At 40.8% G+C, this 17,594-nt stretch overlaps 1 protein-coding gene across 7 annotated transcripts in view; it reads left to right on the plus strand.

Annotated features, from left to right (window-relative positions):
* Positions 1 to 17,594, plus strand: part of RASGRF2 (Ras protein specific guanine nucleotide releasing factor 2) — a 244,035-nt gene that overhangs the window by 83,711 nt on the left and 142,730 nt on the right. For all 7 annotated transcript variants that reach the window (XM_059060647.2, XM_059060646.2, XM_059060648.2 and 4 more), the window contains exons 5-7: positions 2,395 to 2,648; positions 14,962 to 15,041; positions 15,424 to 15,617. In XM_059060647.2, coding sequence (XP_058916630.1) covers positions 2,395 to 2,648; positions 14,962 to 15,041; positions 15,424 to 15,617 — 528 coding nt within the window. The remainder of the gene's footprint in view (positions 1 to 2,394; positions 2,649 to 14,961; positions 15,042 to 15,423; positions 15,618 to 17,594) is intronic.

Raw genomic sequence — 17,594 nt, forward strand, 5'->3', positions numbered from 1 at the left:
TTAATTTTTATTGTTTGAGGTATGGCAACTGTATGAATGCCTGTTATAAAAATTGGTAGTATGCTGACATCAGTTGGTAAATGAGAGAATTTTAAATATTGCAAAAGAAGAGTAGTTGTTTAAGTGCATGATAATTTAGACCATATGGGTGAAATAGTGTTAAAAAATAAAAAGTATAAGAATGTGTTGAAAAGAAAACAATGATACTAAAAAAATATTTGATAGTAATTTAATGCTTTTAATTATATATGAATTTGCAACCTGCTTTGTTGCTGAATCTGCCACTTAGATATAACAAATCCTAATAAATTATCATATAATTGTTTTAATATTTAGAAAGGACTTCAGATATTTTGGTCAGTTATTTTATAGATAAGGAAATGGAGCCCAGAGTTCAAGTTCACCCAGTAGGTTAGTAGCAGAGCCTTTGGGTTAAGGATTATGGCATATACCTATCTGTTTAGCACCCAGCATTTACTTGGGCATTTAAAAGACTCTCAGTAAATGTTTGTTGGCTGAAACGCAAAGGCCAGTGCACTTTGTCCAGTTTGCCTGTTATTTTTCAAGTCATATCTAGGGAATTCAGATCAATATTAGAGCCTTTCATGTTCCTACAAAATTGATCTTAAGTTTTATTTCTTGTTTTTGTTGTTTTGTTTTCGTTTTTCCACAAAATAACACCATTGTAAATTGTTAACATGTGTTTTGCCCATGTGGCTGGAAAAGAGAGTCCTTACAGTTAACAAAAAGCAGATAAAAGAAGGCCAAGTCATTCCTGTATGACTAACCACACAGGAAAGCTGCAACTAGACTTGGCCTTCAAGTTTATTCATCTATAAAAAGAAGAGGTCTTATGAACTGATCTCTAACACTTATTTTTTAAGCTTAATTAAAAACAAAAACTCAGTCATAACAAAAAAATCAAACCCGATTTAAGAATAAGCAAAGGGGGCTTCCCTGGTGGTGCAGTGGTTGAGAGTCTGCCTGCCGATGCAGGGGATGCGGGTTTGTGCCCCGGTCCGGGAGGATCCTGCATGCTGCGGAGCGGCTGGGCCCATGAGCCATGGCCGCTGAGCCTGCGCGTCCGGAGCCTGTGCTCCGCAAGGGGAGAGGCCACAGCAGTGAGAGGCCCATGTACCACAAAAAAAAAAAAAAGAATAAGCAGAGGTTTTGAATAGACATTTCTCTAAAGACGATAGACATTTCTCTCAAAGGTGATTCTTTAGAGAAATCACTAACACATGAAAAGATGACCAGCATCACTAGCATCAGAGAAATACAAATCAAAACTGCAGTGCAATATCACCTCACACCCGCTTGGATGGCTACTATCAAAAAAGTCTCCCAAAATAACAAGTACTGATGAAGATACAGAGAAATTGGAATCCTTTTGCACTGTCGGTGAGATTGTAAGGTGGTTCAGCTGCTATGGAAAACAGTATGGTGGTTTCTCAAAAAATTAAAAATAAAACTGCCATATGATCCAGCAATCCGATTTCCGGGTATATATCCAAAAGAATCGAGAGCAGGATCTTGAAGAGATATTTGCACTCCTGTGTTTATTGCAGCACTATTCACGATAGCCAAGAAGTGGAAGCAACCCAAATGTTCATCAACAGATAAATGGATAAACAAAATGTTGTACATATATACTATGGAGTATTATTCAGCCTTAAAAAGGAAGGAAATCCTGACACATGCTACAATGTGGATGAACCTTAAGGACATTATGCTAAGTGAAATAAGCCAGTCACAAAAAGACAGATACTGTATGATTCCACTTATATGAGTACCTAAAGTAATTAAATTCATAAAAACAGAAAGTAGAATGGTGGTTGCCAGGGGCTGAAGGAAGGGGGAAATGGAGAGTTGTTGTTTAATTAGTTATAGAGCTTGAGTTTTGCAAGATGAAAATGTTCCAGAGATCTGTTTCTATGGCAGTGTGAATATACGTACCACTACTGACCTATACATTTAAAAATTATTAAGATAGTAAACTTTATGTGTGTTTTTTACCACAATTAAAAAAATTTTTAATATCTAGTTTTATATTGTTAAAGAATAAACCTTTAGTTTATTCCTTTCTTGAAATGTTAACAACTAAATATGTGATGTTATTAATTTCTGATGTCCTTATAGGCAGGCTTAAACAGCTTAAACAGTGGAAGAAACTTGTGAAGCTGAGAAAAATATTATTTTAAAATCATCTTTTTTCTGCTATCTGGTCCAAAGCCTGACATTATTTATTCTGGTGGTGGGCTCACCAGTGCACCAATGAAAGAGCAGGGTGTGTATGGCACAGGATGGACACCCCACTGACTGGCTTAAGAAAGCCGTCTCACCCTGTCCTGAGATTCTTGTTTTGTTTTTTGTTTTGTTGTTGTTGTTCTGTAGGTTCAGAGCTTCATGCGAGGATGGTTATGTAGAAGGAAATGGAAGACCATTGTGCAGGATTACATTTGTTCCCCTCATGCTGAAAGTATGAGGAAGAGAAACCAGATTGTGTTCACCATGGTTGAGGCCGAGTCGGAGTACGTTCACCAGCTCTACATCCTGGTCAATGGCTTCCTGCGGCCCCTGCGCATGGCGGCCAGCTCCAAGAAGCCCCCCATCAGCCACGATGATGTCAGCAGTATTTTTCTCAACAGGTTTGTCTTGGCATAAATTAAAGAGCCGTGTGAAAGACCTACTTGTATTTCTTAAAAGAATTTTTACTTTACTTACTTAAAAGAAGAGTTATAAATTCACCTTTATGAGCTTATGATATTGAAAATAAGAAAGCTATCATTGGTGTTTCATTATTAGCCCCAATTTTCATATCTTTATCTTGAATCTTGGCATCTAGTTTTCTCTTTTTCTTCTCTATTTGACGTATGTTTTCTTGTTATTGAGTGTGTGCTGGGGAAGATTCTCTCCTTCATAAACTGAGGGAAATGGAGTGATTAATGGGTCTTTACATGTAATCTATACAGAAGTACTTTATTTTTTTTTTTTTAATTTATTTTTTTTTTTAACATCTTTATTGGAGTATAATTGTTTTACAATAGTGTGTTAGTTTTCCCTCTACAACAAACTAAATCAGTTATACATACACACATGCTCCCACATCTCCTCCCTCTTGCATCACCCTCTCTCCCACCCTCCCTATCCCACCCCCCCAGGCGGTCACACAGCACAGAGGTGATCTCCCTGTGCTATGCAGCAGCTTCCCACCAGCTATCTAATTTACATTTGATAGTGTATATATGTCCCTGCCACTCCCCCACTTCGTCACAGCCCACCCCTCCCCCTCCCCATATCCTCAAGTCCATGCTCGAGTGAGTCTGTGTTTTATTCCCGTCCTACCACTAACCTCTTCATGACATTTTTTTCCCTTAGAGTCCATATATATGTGTTAGCATACGGTATTTGTTTTTCTCCTTCTGACTTACTTCACTCTGTATGACAGACTCCAGGTCCATCCACCTCATTATAAATAACTCAGTTACATTTCTTTTTATGGCTGAGTAATATTCCATTGTATATATGTGCCACATCTTCTTTATCCATTCATCTGTTGATGGACACTTAGGTTGCTTCCATGTCCTGGCTATTGTAAATAGAGCTGCAATGAACATTTTGGTACATGAGTCTTTCTGAATTATAGTTTTCTCAGGGTATATTCCCAGTAGTGGGATTGCTGGGTCGTATGGTAGTTCTATTTGTAGATTTTTAAGGAACCTCCATACTGTTCTCCATAGCGGCTGTATCAATTTACATTCCCACCAGCAGTGCAAGAGGGTTCCCTTTTCTCCACACCCTCTCCAGCATTTATTGTTTCTAGAGTTTTTGATGATGGCCAATCTGACCGGTGTGAGATGATATCTCATTGTAGTTTTGATTTGCATTTCTCTAATGATTAATGAGGTTGAGCATTCTTTCATGTGTTTGTTAGCAATCTGTATATCTTCTTTGGAGAAATGTCTATTTAGTTCTTCTGCCCATTTTTGGATTGGGTTGTTTGTTTTTTTGTTATTGAGCTGCATGAGTTGCTTATAAATTTTGGAAATTAATCCTTTGTCAGTTGCTTCATTTGCAAATATTTTCTCCCATTCTGAGGGTTGTCTTTTGGTCTTGTTTATGGTATCCTTTGCTGTGCAAAAGCTTTTAAGTTTCATTAGGTCCCATTTGTTTATTTGTGTTTTTATTTCCATTTCTCTAGGAGATGGGTCAAAAAGGATCTTGCTGTGATTTATGTCGTATAGTGTTCTGCCTATGTTTTCCTCTAAGAGTTTGATAGTGTCTGGCCTTACATTTAGGTCTTTAACCCATTTTGAGTTTATTTTTGTGTGTGGTGTTAGGGATTGTTCTAATTTCATACTTTTACATGTAGCTGTCCAGTTTTCCCAGCACCACTTATTGAAGAGGCTGTCTTTTCTCCACTGTATATCCTTCCCTCCTTTATCAAAGATAAGGTGACCATATGTGTGTGGGTTTATCTCTGGGCTCTCTATCCTGTTCCATTGATCTATATTTCTGTTTTTGTGCCAGTACCATATTGTCTTGATTACTGTAGCCTTGTAGTAGAGTCTGAAGTCAGGGAGCCTAATTCCTCCAGCTCCATTTCTCGTTCTCAAGATTGCTTTGGCTATTCGGGGTCTTTTGTGTTTCCATACAAATTGTGAAATTTTTTGTTCTAGTTCTGTAAAAAATGCCAGTGGTAATTTGATAGGGATTGCATTGAATCGGTAGATTGCTTTGGGTAGTAGAGTCATTTTCACAATGTTGATTCTTCCAATCCAAGAACATGGTATATTTCTCCACCTATTTGTATCATCTTTAATTTCTTTCATCAGTGTCTTATAGTTTTCTGCATACAAGTCTTTTGTCTCCTTAGGTAGGTTTATTCCTAGATATTTTATTCTTTTTGTTGCAATGGTAAATGGGAGCGTTTTCTTAATTTCACTCTCAGATTTTTCATCATTAGTGTATAAGAATGCCAGAGATTTCTGTGCATTAATTTTGTATCCTGCAACTTTACCAAATTCATTGATTAGCTCTAGTAGTTTTCTGGTAGCATCCTTAGGATTCTCTATGTATAGTATCATGTCATCTGCAAACAGTGACAGCTTTACTTCTTCTTTTCCTATTTGGATTCCTTTTATTTCTTTTTCTTCTCTGATTGCTGTGGCTAGAACTTCCAAAACTATGTTGAATAAGAGTGGTGAGAGTGGGCAACCTTGTCTTGTTCCTGATCTTAGTGGAAATGGTTTCAGTTTTTCACCATTGAGAACGATGCTAGCTGTGGGTTTATCATATATGGCCTTTATTATGTTGAGGAAAGTTCCCTCTATGCCCACTTTCTGCAAGGTTTTTATCATAAATGAGTGTTGAATTTTGTCAAAAGCTTTCTCTGCATCTATTGAGATGATCATATGGTTTTTCTCCTTCAGTTTGTTGATATGGTGTATCACATTGATTGATTTGCGTATATTGAAGAATCCTTGCATTCCTGGGATAAACCCCACTTGATCATGGTGTATGATCCTTTTAATGTGCTGTTGGATTCTGTTTGCTAATATTTTGTTGAGGATTTTTGCATCTATGTTCATCAGTGATATTGGCCTGTAGTTTTCTTTCTTTGTGACGTCTTTGTCTGGTTTTGGTATCAGGGTGATGGTGGCCTCATAGAATGAGTTTGGGAGTGTTCCTCCCTCTGCTATCTGTTGGAAGAGTTTGAGAAGGATAGGTGTTAGCTCTTCTCTAAATGTTTGATAGAATTCGCCTGTGAAGCCATCTGGTCCTGGACTTTTGTTTGCTGGAAGATTTTTAATCACAGTTTCAATTTCAGTGCTTGTGATTGGTCTGTTCATATTTTCTATTTCTTCCTGGTTCAGTCTCGGCAGGTTGTGCATTTCTAAGAATTTGTCCATTTCTTCCAGGTTGTCCATTTTATTGGCATACAGTTGCTTGTAGTAATCTCTAATAATCTTTTGTATTTCTGCAGTGTCAGTTGTTATATCTCCTTTTTCATTTCTAATTCTATTGATTTGAGTCTTCTCCCTTTTATTCTTGATGAGTCTGGCTAATGGTTTATCAATTTTATTTATCTTCTCAAAGAACCAGCTTTTAGTTTTATTGATCTTTGCTATTGTTTCCTTCACTTCTTTTTCATTTATTTCTGATCTGATCTTTATGATTTCTTTCCTTCTGCTAAATTTGGGGGTTTTTTGTTCTTCTTTCTCTAATTGCTTTAAGTGCAAAGTTAGGTTGTTTATTCGAGATGTTTCCTGTTTCTTAAGGTATGATTGTATTGCTATAAACTTGCCTCTTAGAACTGCTTTTGCTGTATCCCATAGGTTTTGGGTCGTTGTGTCTCCATTGTCATTTGTTTCTAAGTATTTTTTGATTTCCTCTTTGATTTCTTCAGTGATCACTTCGTTATTAAGTAGTGTATTGTTTAGCCTCCATGTGTTTGTATTTTTTACAGATCTTTTCCTATAATTGATATTTAGTCTCATAGCGTTGTGGTCGGAAAAGATACTTGATACGATTTCAATTTTCTTAAATTTGCCAAGGCTAGATTTGTGACCCAATATATGATCAATCCTGGAGAATGTTCCATGAGCACTTGAGAAAAATGTGTATTCTGTTGTTTTTGGATGGAATGTCCTATAAATATCAATTAAGTCCATCTTGTGTAATGTATCATTTAAAGCTTGTGTTTCCTTATTTATTTTCATTTTGGATGATCTGTCCATTGGTGAAAGTGGGGTGTTAAAGTCCCCCATTATAATTGTGTTGCTGTCGATTTCCCCTTTTAAGGCTGTTAGTATTTGCCTTATGTATTGAGGTGCTCCTATGTTGGGTGCATAAATATTTACAATTGTTATATCTTCTTCATGGATCGATCCCTTGATCATTATGTAGTGTCCTTCTTTGTCTCTTGTAATAGTCTTTATTTTAAAGTCTATTTTGTCTGATATGAGAATTGCTACTCCAGCTTTCTTCTGATTTCCATTTGCATGGAATATCTTTTTCCATCCCCTTACTTTCAGTCTGTATGTGTCCCTAGGTCTGAAGTGGGTCTCTTGTAGACAGCATATATATGGGTCTTGTTTTTGTATCCATTCAGCCAGTCTGTGTCTTTTGGTGGGAGCATTTAATCCATTTACATTTAAGGTAATTATCGATATGTATGTTCCTATTACCATTTACTTGTTTCGGGTTGTTCTTGTAGGTCTTTTCCTTCTCTTGTGTTTCTTGCCTAGAGAAGTTCCTTTAGGGTTTGTTGTAGAGCTGGTTTGGTGGTGCTGAACTCTCTCAGTTTTTGCTTGTCTGTAAAGGTTTTAATTTCTCCATCAAATCTGAATGAGATCCTTGCTGGGTAGAGTAATCTTGGTTGTAGGTTTTTTTCCTTCATCACTTTAAATATGTCCTGCCACTCCCTTCTGGCTTGTAGAGTTTCTGCTGAAAGATCAGATGTTAATCTTATGGGGATTCCCTTGTGTGTTATTTGTTGTTTTTCCCTTGCTGCTTTTAATATGTTTTCTTTGTATTTAATTTTTGACAGTTTGATTATTATGTGTCGTGGCGTGTTTCTCTTTGGGTTTATCCTGTATGGAACTCTCTGTGCTTCCTGGACTTGATTGACTATTTCCTTTCCTATATTAGGGAAGTTTTCAACTATAATCTCTTCAAATATTTTCTCAGTCCCTTTCTTTTTCTCTTCTTCTTCTGGGACCCCTATAATTCGAATGTTGGTGCGTTTAATGTTGTCCCAGAGGTCTCTGAGACTGTCCTCAGTTCTTTTCATTCTTTTTTCTTTCTTCTGCTCTGCAGTAGTTATTTCCACTATTTTATCTTCCAGGTCACTTATCCGTCCTTCTGCCTCAGTTATTCTGCTATTGATCCCATCTAGAGTATTTTTAATTTCATTTATTGTGTTGCTCATCGTTGCTTGCTTCCTCTTTATTTCTTCTAGGTCCCTGTTAACTGTTTCTTGCAAATTGTCTATTCTATTTCCAAGATTTTGCATCATCTTCACCATCATTATTCTAAATTCTCTTTCAGGTAGATTGGCTATTACCTCTTCATCTGTTAGGTCTGGTGTGTTTTTATCTTGCTCCTTCATCTGTTGTGTGTTTTTCTGTCTTCTCATTTCGCTTATCTTACTGTGTTTGAGGTCTCCTTTTTGCACGCTGCAGGTTCGTAGTTCCTGTTGTTTTTGGTGGCTGTCCCCAGTGGCTAAGGTTGGTTCAGTGGGTTGAGTAGATTCCCTGGTTGGGGGAACTAGTGCCTCTGTTCTGGTGGATGAGGCTGGATCTTGTCCTTCTGGTGGGCAGGTCCTTGTCTGGTGGTGTGTTTGGGGATGTTGGTAACCTTATTATGATTTTAGGCAGTCTCTCTGCTAATGGATGGGGCTGTAGACCTGTCTTGCTCTTTGTTGGGGATAGGGTGTCCAGCACTGTTCTTTGCTGGTCCTTGAGTGAAGCTGGGTCTTGGTGTTGAGATGGAGGTCTCTGGGAGATTTTCGCCGTCTGATATTACGTGGAGCTCGGAGGTCTCTTGTGGACTAGTGTCTTGAGGTTGGTTCTCCCACCTCAGGGACACCGCCCTGGTGCCTGGCTGGGGCGCCAAGAACCTTTAATCCACACGGCTCAAAATAAAAGGTAGAATAAATAGAGAGGAAAGAAAAGGAAGGAAGGAGGGAGGGAGGGAAGGAAGGAAGAAAGGAAGGAAGAAATGAAGGAAGGAAGCAAGAAAGCAAGGACGGAAGGTGCAGAGGAAGAAAGGGAGGAAGGAAGAGAGGAAGGGAGGAAAGAAGGGGGAAGGAAGGAAGAAAGGAGGGAAGGAGGGAAGAAAGGAAGAAAGAAAGGGAGAAGACAGAGTAGTATAAAGTATAGTTATTAAAATAAAAAATAATTATTAAGAAGAAAAATTTCCTTTTAAAAAACAAAAAAAAAAACAAAAAACAAACAAACAAACAAACAAAAAACAGAAAAATGGGTCGGTCTAACCCTAGGACAAATGGTGCAAGCAAAGCTATACAGACAAAATCTCACACAGCAGCACACACATACACACCCACAAAAAGAGAAAAAAGGGGAAAATAATAGTATATCTTGCTCCCAAAGTCCACCTCCTCAACTTGGGATGATTCGTTGTCTATTCAGGTTTTCAACAGATGCAGGGCACTTCAAGTTGATTGTGGAGCTTTAATCCGCCGCTTCTGAGGCTGTTGGGAGAGATCTCCCCCTCTCCTCTCTGTTCGCACAGCTCCTGGGGTTCAGCTTTGGACTTGGTCCCGCCTCTGCATGTAGGTTGTCCGAGGGCGACTGCCCTTCGCTCAGACAGGACGATGTTAAAGGAGCAGTTGATTCGGGGGCTCCAGCTCACTCAGGCTGGGGGGAGGGAGTGGCACGGGGGCGGGGCGAGTCCGCGACGTCAGAGGCCGACGTGACGCTGCACAGGCCCAAGGCGCGCCGTGCGTTCTCCCGGGGAAGCTGTCCCTGGATCCCGGGACCCCGGCAGTGGCGGACTGCACGGGCTCCCGGGAGGGCCGGTGTGGAGAGTGACCTGTGCTCACACACAGGCCTCTTGGTGGTGGTGGCAGCAGCAACCTTAGCGTCCGACACCCGTCTCTACTGTCCGTGCCGACAGCCGCGGCTCGCGCCCGTTTCTGGAGCTCCTCTACGCGGTGCTCTTAATCCCCTCACCTCACACCCGAGGAAGCAAAGAGGCAAGAAAAAGTCTCTTGTCTCTTCGGCAGCTCCGCGCCCGGTTCTAGGGCTCCTTTAAGCGGCGCACTTAATCCCCTCTCCTCGCGCCCAGGCAGCAAAGAGGGAGGAAAAGGTCTCTTGCCTCTTCGGCAGCTCCAGACTTCTCCCGAACTCCCTCCCGGCCAGCCGTGGCGCACTAGCCCCCTTCAAGCTGTCTTCACTCTGCCAACTCCAGCCCTTTCCCCGGGATCCGACTGAAGCCCGAGCCTCAGCTCCCGGCCCCGCCCGCCCCGGCGGGCGAGCAGACAAGCCTCTCGGGCTGGTGAGCGCCGGTCGGCACCGATCCTCTGCGGGAATCTCTCCGCTTTGCCCTCCACACCCCTGTGCCTGAGCTGTCCTCCGCGGCTCCGGAGCTTCCCCCTCCGGCGCCCGCAGTCTCCGCCCGCGAAGGGGCCTCTAGTGTGTGGGAGTCTTTCCTCCTTCTCGGCTCCCTCCCACTGGCGTAGGTCCCGTCCCTATTCTTTTGTCCCTGTTTATTCTTTTTTCTTTTGCCCTACCCAGATATGTGGGGAGTTTCTTGCCTTTTTGGAGGTCCGAGGTCCTCTGCCAGCGTTCGGTGGGTGCTCTACAGGAGAAGCTCCACGTGTAGATGTATTTCTGATGTCTCTGTGAGGAGGAAGGAGATCCCAGAAGTACTTTAGGAAGAACAAAAACTGACAGAGGTCCTGAGAATCTCTAGTAAATTTTTTTGCGCAGTAAATATTTATAGTGCCTTTACTGCTGAGGATTCATCAGTGAACAAAGCAGAAAGTTCCTGCCTTCATGGAACTTAAATTTTGATGTGGGAATATAGACAACGAATAGTGAATAAGTGAAAGATGCAGTATTTTATATGGTGATGAGTGCTGTGGAAGAAATAAAGAAGGAAAGGGGAGAAGGGAGGAAAAGGACTGCTTGGATAGTTTACTTAAAATTTTAGTTACTTATTTGTTTTTGAGTAGATAATTCATTTACATGGTTCAAAGAATTATCTAACAATGTGAAAACATCAGACAGCAGTTAGAAGTCTCACTCTTAACTCTGTCTCTGCCCACCCCATTTTCCTCACTTGCTATCTGTAACTGTTTTCATTAGTTTTGTTTATATCCTTTCAGTGTTTCTTGATGTAGATCAACCAAACATGAATACACAGTCTTATTTCCCCCCTTCTTAAACGAAAGGCAAGTACTTTAATATATACTCGCTTTTTTCACTTAATATTTCCTGGACATCTTTCCATACTGCTATCTAAAGAGCATTCTATTTTTTTAAAAATTGCTACATTTTATTACATTATGTGAGTGTCCCATAGTTTCTCTAGCCAATATTTAGGAAGGCCTAAAGATAAGTTGACATTTGAGCAGAGATTGCAGTTGGTGCTAGCCATGTGGCTACCTGGGGGAAGAGTGATGCAAACAGAGGAGACCACCTGTGCAGAGGGCCTGAGGCTGGAGCATGCCAGCCTTGCTTGTTTGAGGAACTGCCAAGGTCAGTGTGGGTGAAGGGGCCTGTCAGAGAGATAACAGTAGGACATTGTAAAGATTTTTGCTTTTACTCTAAATGAGATGGGGAGAGATTGGTGGGGTTTTGAGGAGAAAAGTAGCATGATATGACTTATGTTTAAAAAGTTCACTCTGGGTTCTCTGTTAAGAATAGACTGTAGGGAGATCAGTTTCATGGCTATTTCAATAAGCCAGGTGAGAGGTGACTGTAGCAGGGGGACCTGTTAGGTGGCGATTGCAATAGTCTAAGCAAGAGATGATTGTAATGGAAGTAGTGATAAGTGATTGAATTCTGGGTATATTTTTAATGTAGAGCCCATAAGATATGTTGGTGAGTTTGATGTGGATTTTGCAGAAAAGTCCAAGGATTTTGACCTGAACAACTAGAAGGAGGGAGTTGCTATTTATTAAATGGGGAAGATTGACATAAGAACAGGTTTAGCGGAAAAGATGAAGAGTTTTTATCTTGACCTGTCAAGTCTGAGATGCTGTTAGCCATTCCAAATGTATAAATCAAGTGAGCAGGATTGGCTATTAGTCTGGATTTCAGGGCTGGAGGTATACATTTGGGAGTCTACTAGCATATGGATAGTGTTGAAAGCTGTTAGTCTGAATGAGATTACCAAGGAAGTAAGCACAAATGAACGAGAGAAGAGGACCAAGGGCTGAGCCCTGGGACATGCCAACATTTAGAGGTTAGGAATATGAAGAGCCATCAAATGAGAATGAAGAGGATCAGCTAGGGTTGTAGGATGCAAACCAGGAGATGGGCTGTCCTGGAAACCAAGGCAAGAGGGAATGAGCAACTGTATTAAGAAGGTCAAATAAAATAAGAACTGAGAACTGACTGTGGGGTTAACAACTTGGAGCATTTTGGTAACTTTAATGGGGGACGAAAGCCTGATTAGGTGATAATAGGGGAATTGGAATTGGAGAGAATTGGTAGAGAGAACTCTTTCAAGGAGAGTTGCTCTAAAGAGGATCAGAGAAACAGGGTAGTGCCTGGAAGTAAATGTAAAAATATAAAGAGTGTGTGTGTGTGTGTGTGTGTGTGTGTGTGTGTGTGTGTGTGTTTAGATGGGATAAAAATGACACCAATAATGAGGGAGGGAATGATGTAGGAAAGAGAGGGCAGAATTGCTGGAGCAGTAAACTTGCATAGGCAGAAGTGGATAGAATGTGGTGAATAAGTCAAGAGATTGGAATTAGGTGGACAGGGAAGGAATAGTACTGGACACATATGCAGGTAGGAAGCAAGGACATCGGGTAACAGTGCTGATGGGAGGGAAGTGTTAGGGTCAGGGAAGAGAGGAAAAAGTATAAAATAGTGATCAAGGAGCAAAAAACTGAATGTATGGGATGAGGGAAGTGTAATATAACTGCTAGGTAGCACTAAAAGCCCATATTAGGCTCGTGGCTATGACTACGGTGAGTAGCTGTATATTCTTTAGCCACTTTCAGCTGCATGGGTGCAGGAGCAGAGTGGGTGAAGGGTTGGGTTTAACTGGTACTGGTATTGTGCGAGATTACTATGATGAAGTGAGAAAAGAATAAGGGAGTTGAAGGTGTATGCAAGGAAGGGATTATAACACTGAGCCATGAAATCTAAACTGTTCCAAGAAGGAAATGATCTTGTGAAGGGGTTTTGGTCAGCAGTAAGGTGGTAGGATCAATGAATTCAGGTCCTGGTGGTGGGAAGGGATTTGGGGAGTCAGGTTTCCAAAGGCAATGAACTCAAAGATAAGGAGATGGTCGTAGAATAGTGTGCCTGAAACTGAGATAGGGAAGGGGATGCAGTTATTGACAATGACAAGGTCTAGAGTACGATTAAGGTAGTGTTGACTGAGGTCAATGGAAGACAAGATCCTTAGAGGAAGAAGTTCAAAGACCCGAGAGAGGCTACGTCATTGGAATGTTGTTTGTGTGCGTATTGCAGTCACCAAAAATTATGACAAGAGTGATGTTGGGGAAAGGACTGACAATGATCTGGGAGCTAAGAGCTCAAGACCTTAAAAGAGTGGCTGGGGATCTGTAGAAGACTGGAAAATGGAAGGATGATGGGCGGTAGTCTGATAGCATAAGATTAAAAGCTAAGCTATTCTATTGCGAGGTTTCCCCACGTTGGGCGGCAGTGGCTCCACTCAAGTGTGTGAGATGTCCTAAGGGAATGAGGGGTAGCTCTTGATCCTCAGGCTATACAGGTAGCATTTTGATCATACTTCAGTCTCCTAAGTATGCAGTTTCAACAGTTCTAATGGAAATGGACAGAATTGTGAATGTATTCTGATAGCGATGCCATCAAAGCCTGTACCACATTGGTCTTATGCTACCTCTAGGGATGCTTCCACTGGATTTCCTATCTGCAATGTGGAAGCCCAGGTCTGTCATATTGTTTAAATTCTGAATCAAGATACTGTGCCTCTTTTTGGAAAGCTATAAGCTCTTCATACAGATTAGCAATTATTTACTATACTTGGTCCCAGATGGAGATTTGAAGAGTTACGTTTTTAGAGGTGAGGCTTATCGGATGTTTGTTTTCATTTCTGTTGTTTAACTACATTCTCTTTCCTTGCCTCTGAAATCGAAGCCCTAGGCAGATCAATTATTTTGAATTTCAACACAGAGTTTATACTTAAAAAATATAATGCCTTCCATGTCTTACCAAGTGCATCTATGGGTGGAACTGAATTTACCTCTAGAACCCTATCTGCAAGGGAGCCTGGGAAATGTTATTTCACCTCTCTATCCTCTCCACCTAGAAGGGGGGTGGAATGGAGATTGAAAGACTAATCTACAGTATCTACCAAACTAGATTTTGGTTGAAATCATTAAACAACAAACACTGCTTAGTTAAAATTTCTATCCAAGAAAAACAAATCACAGTCTTCAAGCAGAGTCTATTGTGTTTCATGGACCGTTTGGAAATAGTAGGGACTTCCCATTGATGTTTCTTGTAGTGGAATTGGACTTACAACAAACCAAAGTATTTCACTGATATGAATAATCCTGTATTTGATTGTGCTGATGTGGTAGTTCAGAAAAGCCTTCAAAAGCTCATTTCAGTAGGAATGAGGAGAAAGCAAATGTTCTCCTTTCTTCTAGTGAGGAGAAAGCAAATGTTACTTTGGTAACTACCCTTCTTGAACCTTTTAGAAATTGGGATCTCTAATTTATGTGTACGTATCTCTTCAGTTTAGTATATCTGTATAGGCTCCATCCTTTTTAGATTCCTCTACATTTCTGTCATGCGTGTCTTAGGAGTGGTAATGGTAGACGTCTGTCAAGTCTTTTCCCCTCTCTCCTGTCAAAACTCATTTTAGTGAAAGAGAGCTTTCCCCGAGTTAGCATCTAGAATTAAATCTGAAGAGAGAAGGATCATAACTAATTTTGTGATTATCTGTTGAAGACGGGCTACATCCTAACAGTAGAAAGCTGTTTTTATTATAAATCGATAAAGAGGGTTATATGACAGTGATTTGGTGCTTACCATCTTCCAAAAGTTGAGGCTTAGCTCAGAATTTTCTTTGAGGTTTTCAGGTTGTCTGAAAGATAAATTGCTTTGTGAGAGCAGGTATAATCCATGTCATTATTGGGTGTAGAGTTTGGAGGCCCTCAGAGACATGAATATCATGTATTTATGAAAGATTTAAGGACTCAATGGACTTGTTCAACCAAATGGACTCTTTGCAGTGACTAAATTATATTTTCATTTTTTATAGTGAAACCATCATGTTTCTTCATGAAATATTTCATCAAGGACTGAAGGCAAGGATAGCCAATTGGCCTACTTTAATTTTAGGTAAGTCCATGCTTTCGAGAGAGAAGATTTTCTCTTAATATGGCTACAGTTAGAGTAAAATAGCTTCAGTGTTATTCGACCTAAGCTGTTCGAATTTCCGTAATGATCTGTGAGCTTCCTCAGGCACTGGGACTCTGTCTCATCGCCCTTTTGATCCTTTCCCCTGGCCCATCATGGTTCTTTGGGGGCTAGAGTTGGGCTCTACTGTGGGGTGTGTTCTACCAGGTCAGTCATTCAGGCAGCTGGACTGGGGCCATGTAGTGTGACACCTGGTGCCAGGAGCTGCTCTCTGTCATTCCTGCAGAGTGAACAGTTTCTCCCTGTACTTTGGATAGTTTACAGAGCATCAAGAGAAACTGCCATGTTTACTTCTTTTTTCCAGCTGATCTGTTTGATATTTTGCTCCCCATGCTGAACATTTACCAAGAATTTGTGCGTAATCACCAGTACAGCCTCCAAGTGCTCGCCAATTGTAAGCAAAACAGAGATTTTGACAAACTCTTAAAACAGTACGAAGCTAACCCTGCCTGTGAGGGGAGGATGCTGGAGACGTTCTTGACCTATCCAATGTTTCAGGTAAGTCACCTGGGATGCATTTTGTAAGTCATTGGTTCCAGCTCGATATGACTGATACCCAGCGTGAGCAGCGTGATATGTGCAAGTATTCCCCGTGGGGGGGTTACAGCACATATCCATCATCTGTCATCTTGAGCTTGACCCTGAGATAAATTTATGCCACACATACTCTCTCTAGTCTGTCTAGTGTATGTAAGAAAATCAGGAATTTTTAAGACAAATAAGGAATGATTTTTTTGAAAAGCGGCACAAATTTCTCTTTATAGAAAGATTCCTCACAGACCGCTTCCATGGAGTCTCTTCCTCCAGCGTGTTTAAAAATATTATTAGGTTTACAGAAATAGGATGCTGTGCAAATGTTCCAGTGCGTGCTGGTTGCATAAAAGGTTCTGGGGGAGTGGAAGGACTTCTGGGAAGGTGCTTGTTTTCCTGCCCTGTTGTGATTGCTGCTGAGTCTTCCTTGGCTGGAGCTCTGCAGAGCAAAAGGAGGACCTTCCCTGTCACAGAGACTGTGGAGACAAAGGAGCCAGAGGCACTGGCCAGGCCTGGGGACTCTTGGCCCCTAGTCAGGTTGCTGCAGTGAGGCTGGGGCTTGTTCTGACCTTCACTTTTTGGAATTAGAGCAACCCAAAGGATCAAGTACACTTGCATTCTTTCCTGTATCTAAGACCTTACCGCTCTTTAGTGAGAACTGCAGAGGCCAAAATGTGAATTGAATCTCCTGTCCTTTTAAAAAGTGTTGATTCTGTTCTTTCGGAAAAGCATTGAGTGTTCCCATTGTGGAATTTGTGGGGCTTCTGGCCAGGCTTCCAAACTGTCATGTGGCAAAATGATTCTCCTAATCATGTGTGTTACGGTTTCTGTGGAGAGCTTTGTCCCCTGGAACCAGCCTCTCTGACCCCAGCTGATCATTTTGTAGCCTCAAGGAGAAATGATATTCTGGTTCATAATTGTTCGTCTTAAAGTTTTTCACTCCTGACTGAAATCCTGGGAGTCACCATAGAAGTTTAGTGAGATTTTTTTTCAAAATCAAAAGGATGCATTTGTAACAACCTAAGTAGAGTGAAACTTTATACAGTTATTGTGGTTTTTTTTTTTTTCTCCTGTGGAACTGAATTGTTTAACTCTTTGCCTCTCTGAACAAATATTTCACCAGAAAAACCATAAAGGAAAAAATTGCTTTTTAAAAACCTTATATAAAGTTATAATTTAAGATTTTTATTTACAGTGAAACAAATTTTATATAGTTCAATGTTCTAAGATTCTATTTGAATCTTTGGCAGTTACCTCTAGGTTATGATTAAATACCCTAAATTGTATCTGCCTAGCAACCCCCAGCTTAAATGAACATACAAAGGTAGGATTGTGGAAGAGGTTCACATTTAGAGAGGTTCCCATCTCCCTTTCTGAAGGCCCAGTAGTGTCTTTTCAAGTACTGTTTATTCCCCTTGGTGTGAGTCTCTCAGTGGTTTAAAATGGCAGAACTGTACTTGCATTTTAGGTGAGGTATCCAAACACAGTTGAATGTAGGGCCTTGCAAAGGCCTTTGGATTTCTTAAAAATGCTGAGATATTCTTCTACCAACCTTCCGTCCTCCCCCTGGAGTTTAAGCCCAATAAAAACAACTTGGCATTTTGATTGACGCCAGGGAATTCCCATAATGTCAGAAAAGGATCATTGGACTGAGGATGTTTAGGAGAGCTGCATGTCTTGCTCACCCTTCATAGCACTGGGAAACATAATTGAACCAATCTGAATCTCTGTGTCTTAATTTTGAAATCGGTGCAGCTGAGCTCTAATTCTCTCCCAGAGCTCTAGCTCTCTGGGGGACTAGACAGATTCTGGAAGTTTGGGCTGGGCAACTTGTGGTGTTGCCAGGAGCTTTCCAATAGTCTAGGATCCCTCCCTCCAAGACTGTCGTGGCCCCAAATCCTAGAATTTAGCTGAAGGGTCAGATGTTGAGGTTCTCTGGTTTCT

Source organism: Kogia breviceps, chromosome 4, assembly GCF_026419965.1.
Source record: "Kogia breviceps isolate mKogBre1 chromosome 4, mKogBre1 haplotype 1, whole genome shotgun sequence".
Lineage (NCBI taxonomy): Eukaryota > Metazoa > Chordata > Mammalia > Artiodactyla > Physeteridae > Kogia > Kogia breviceps.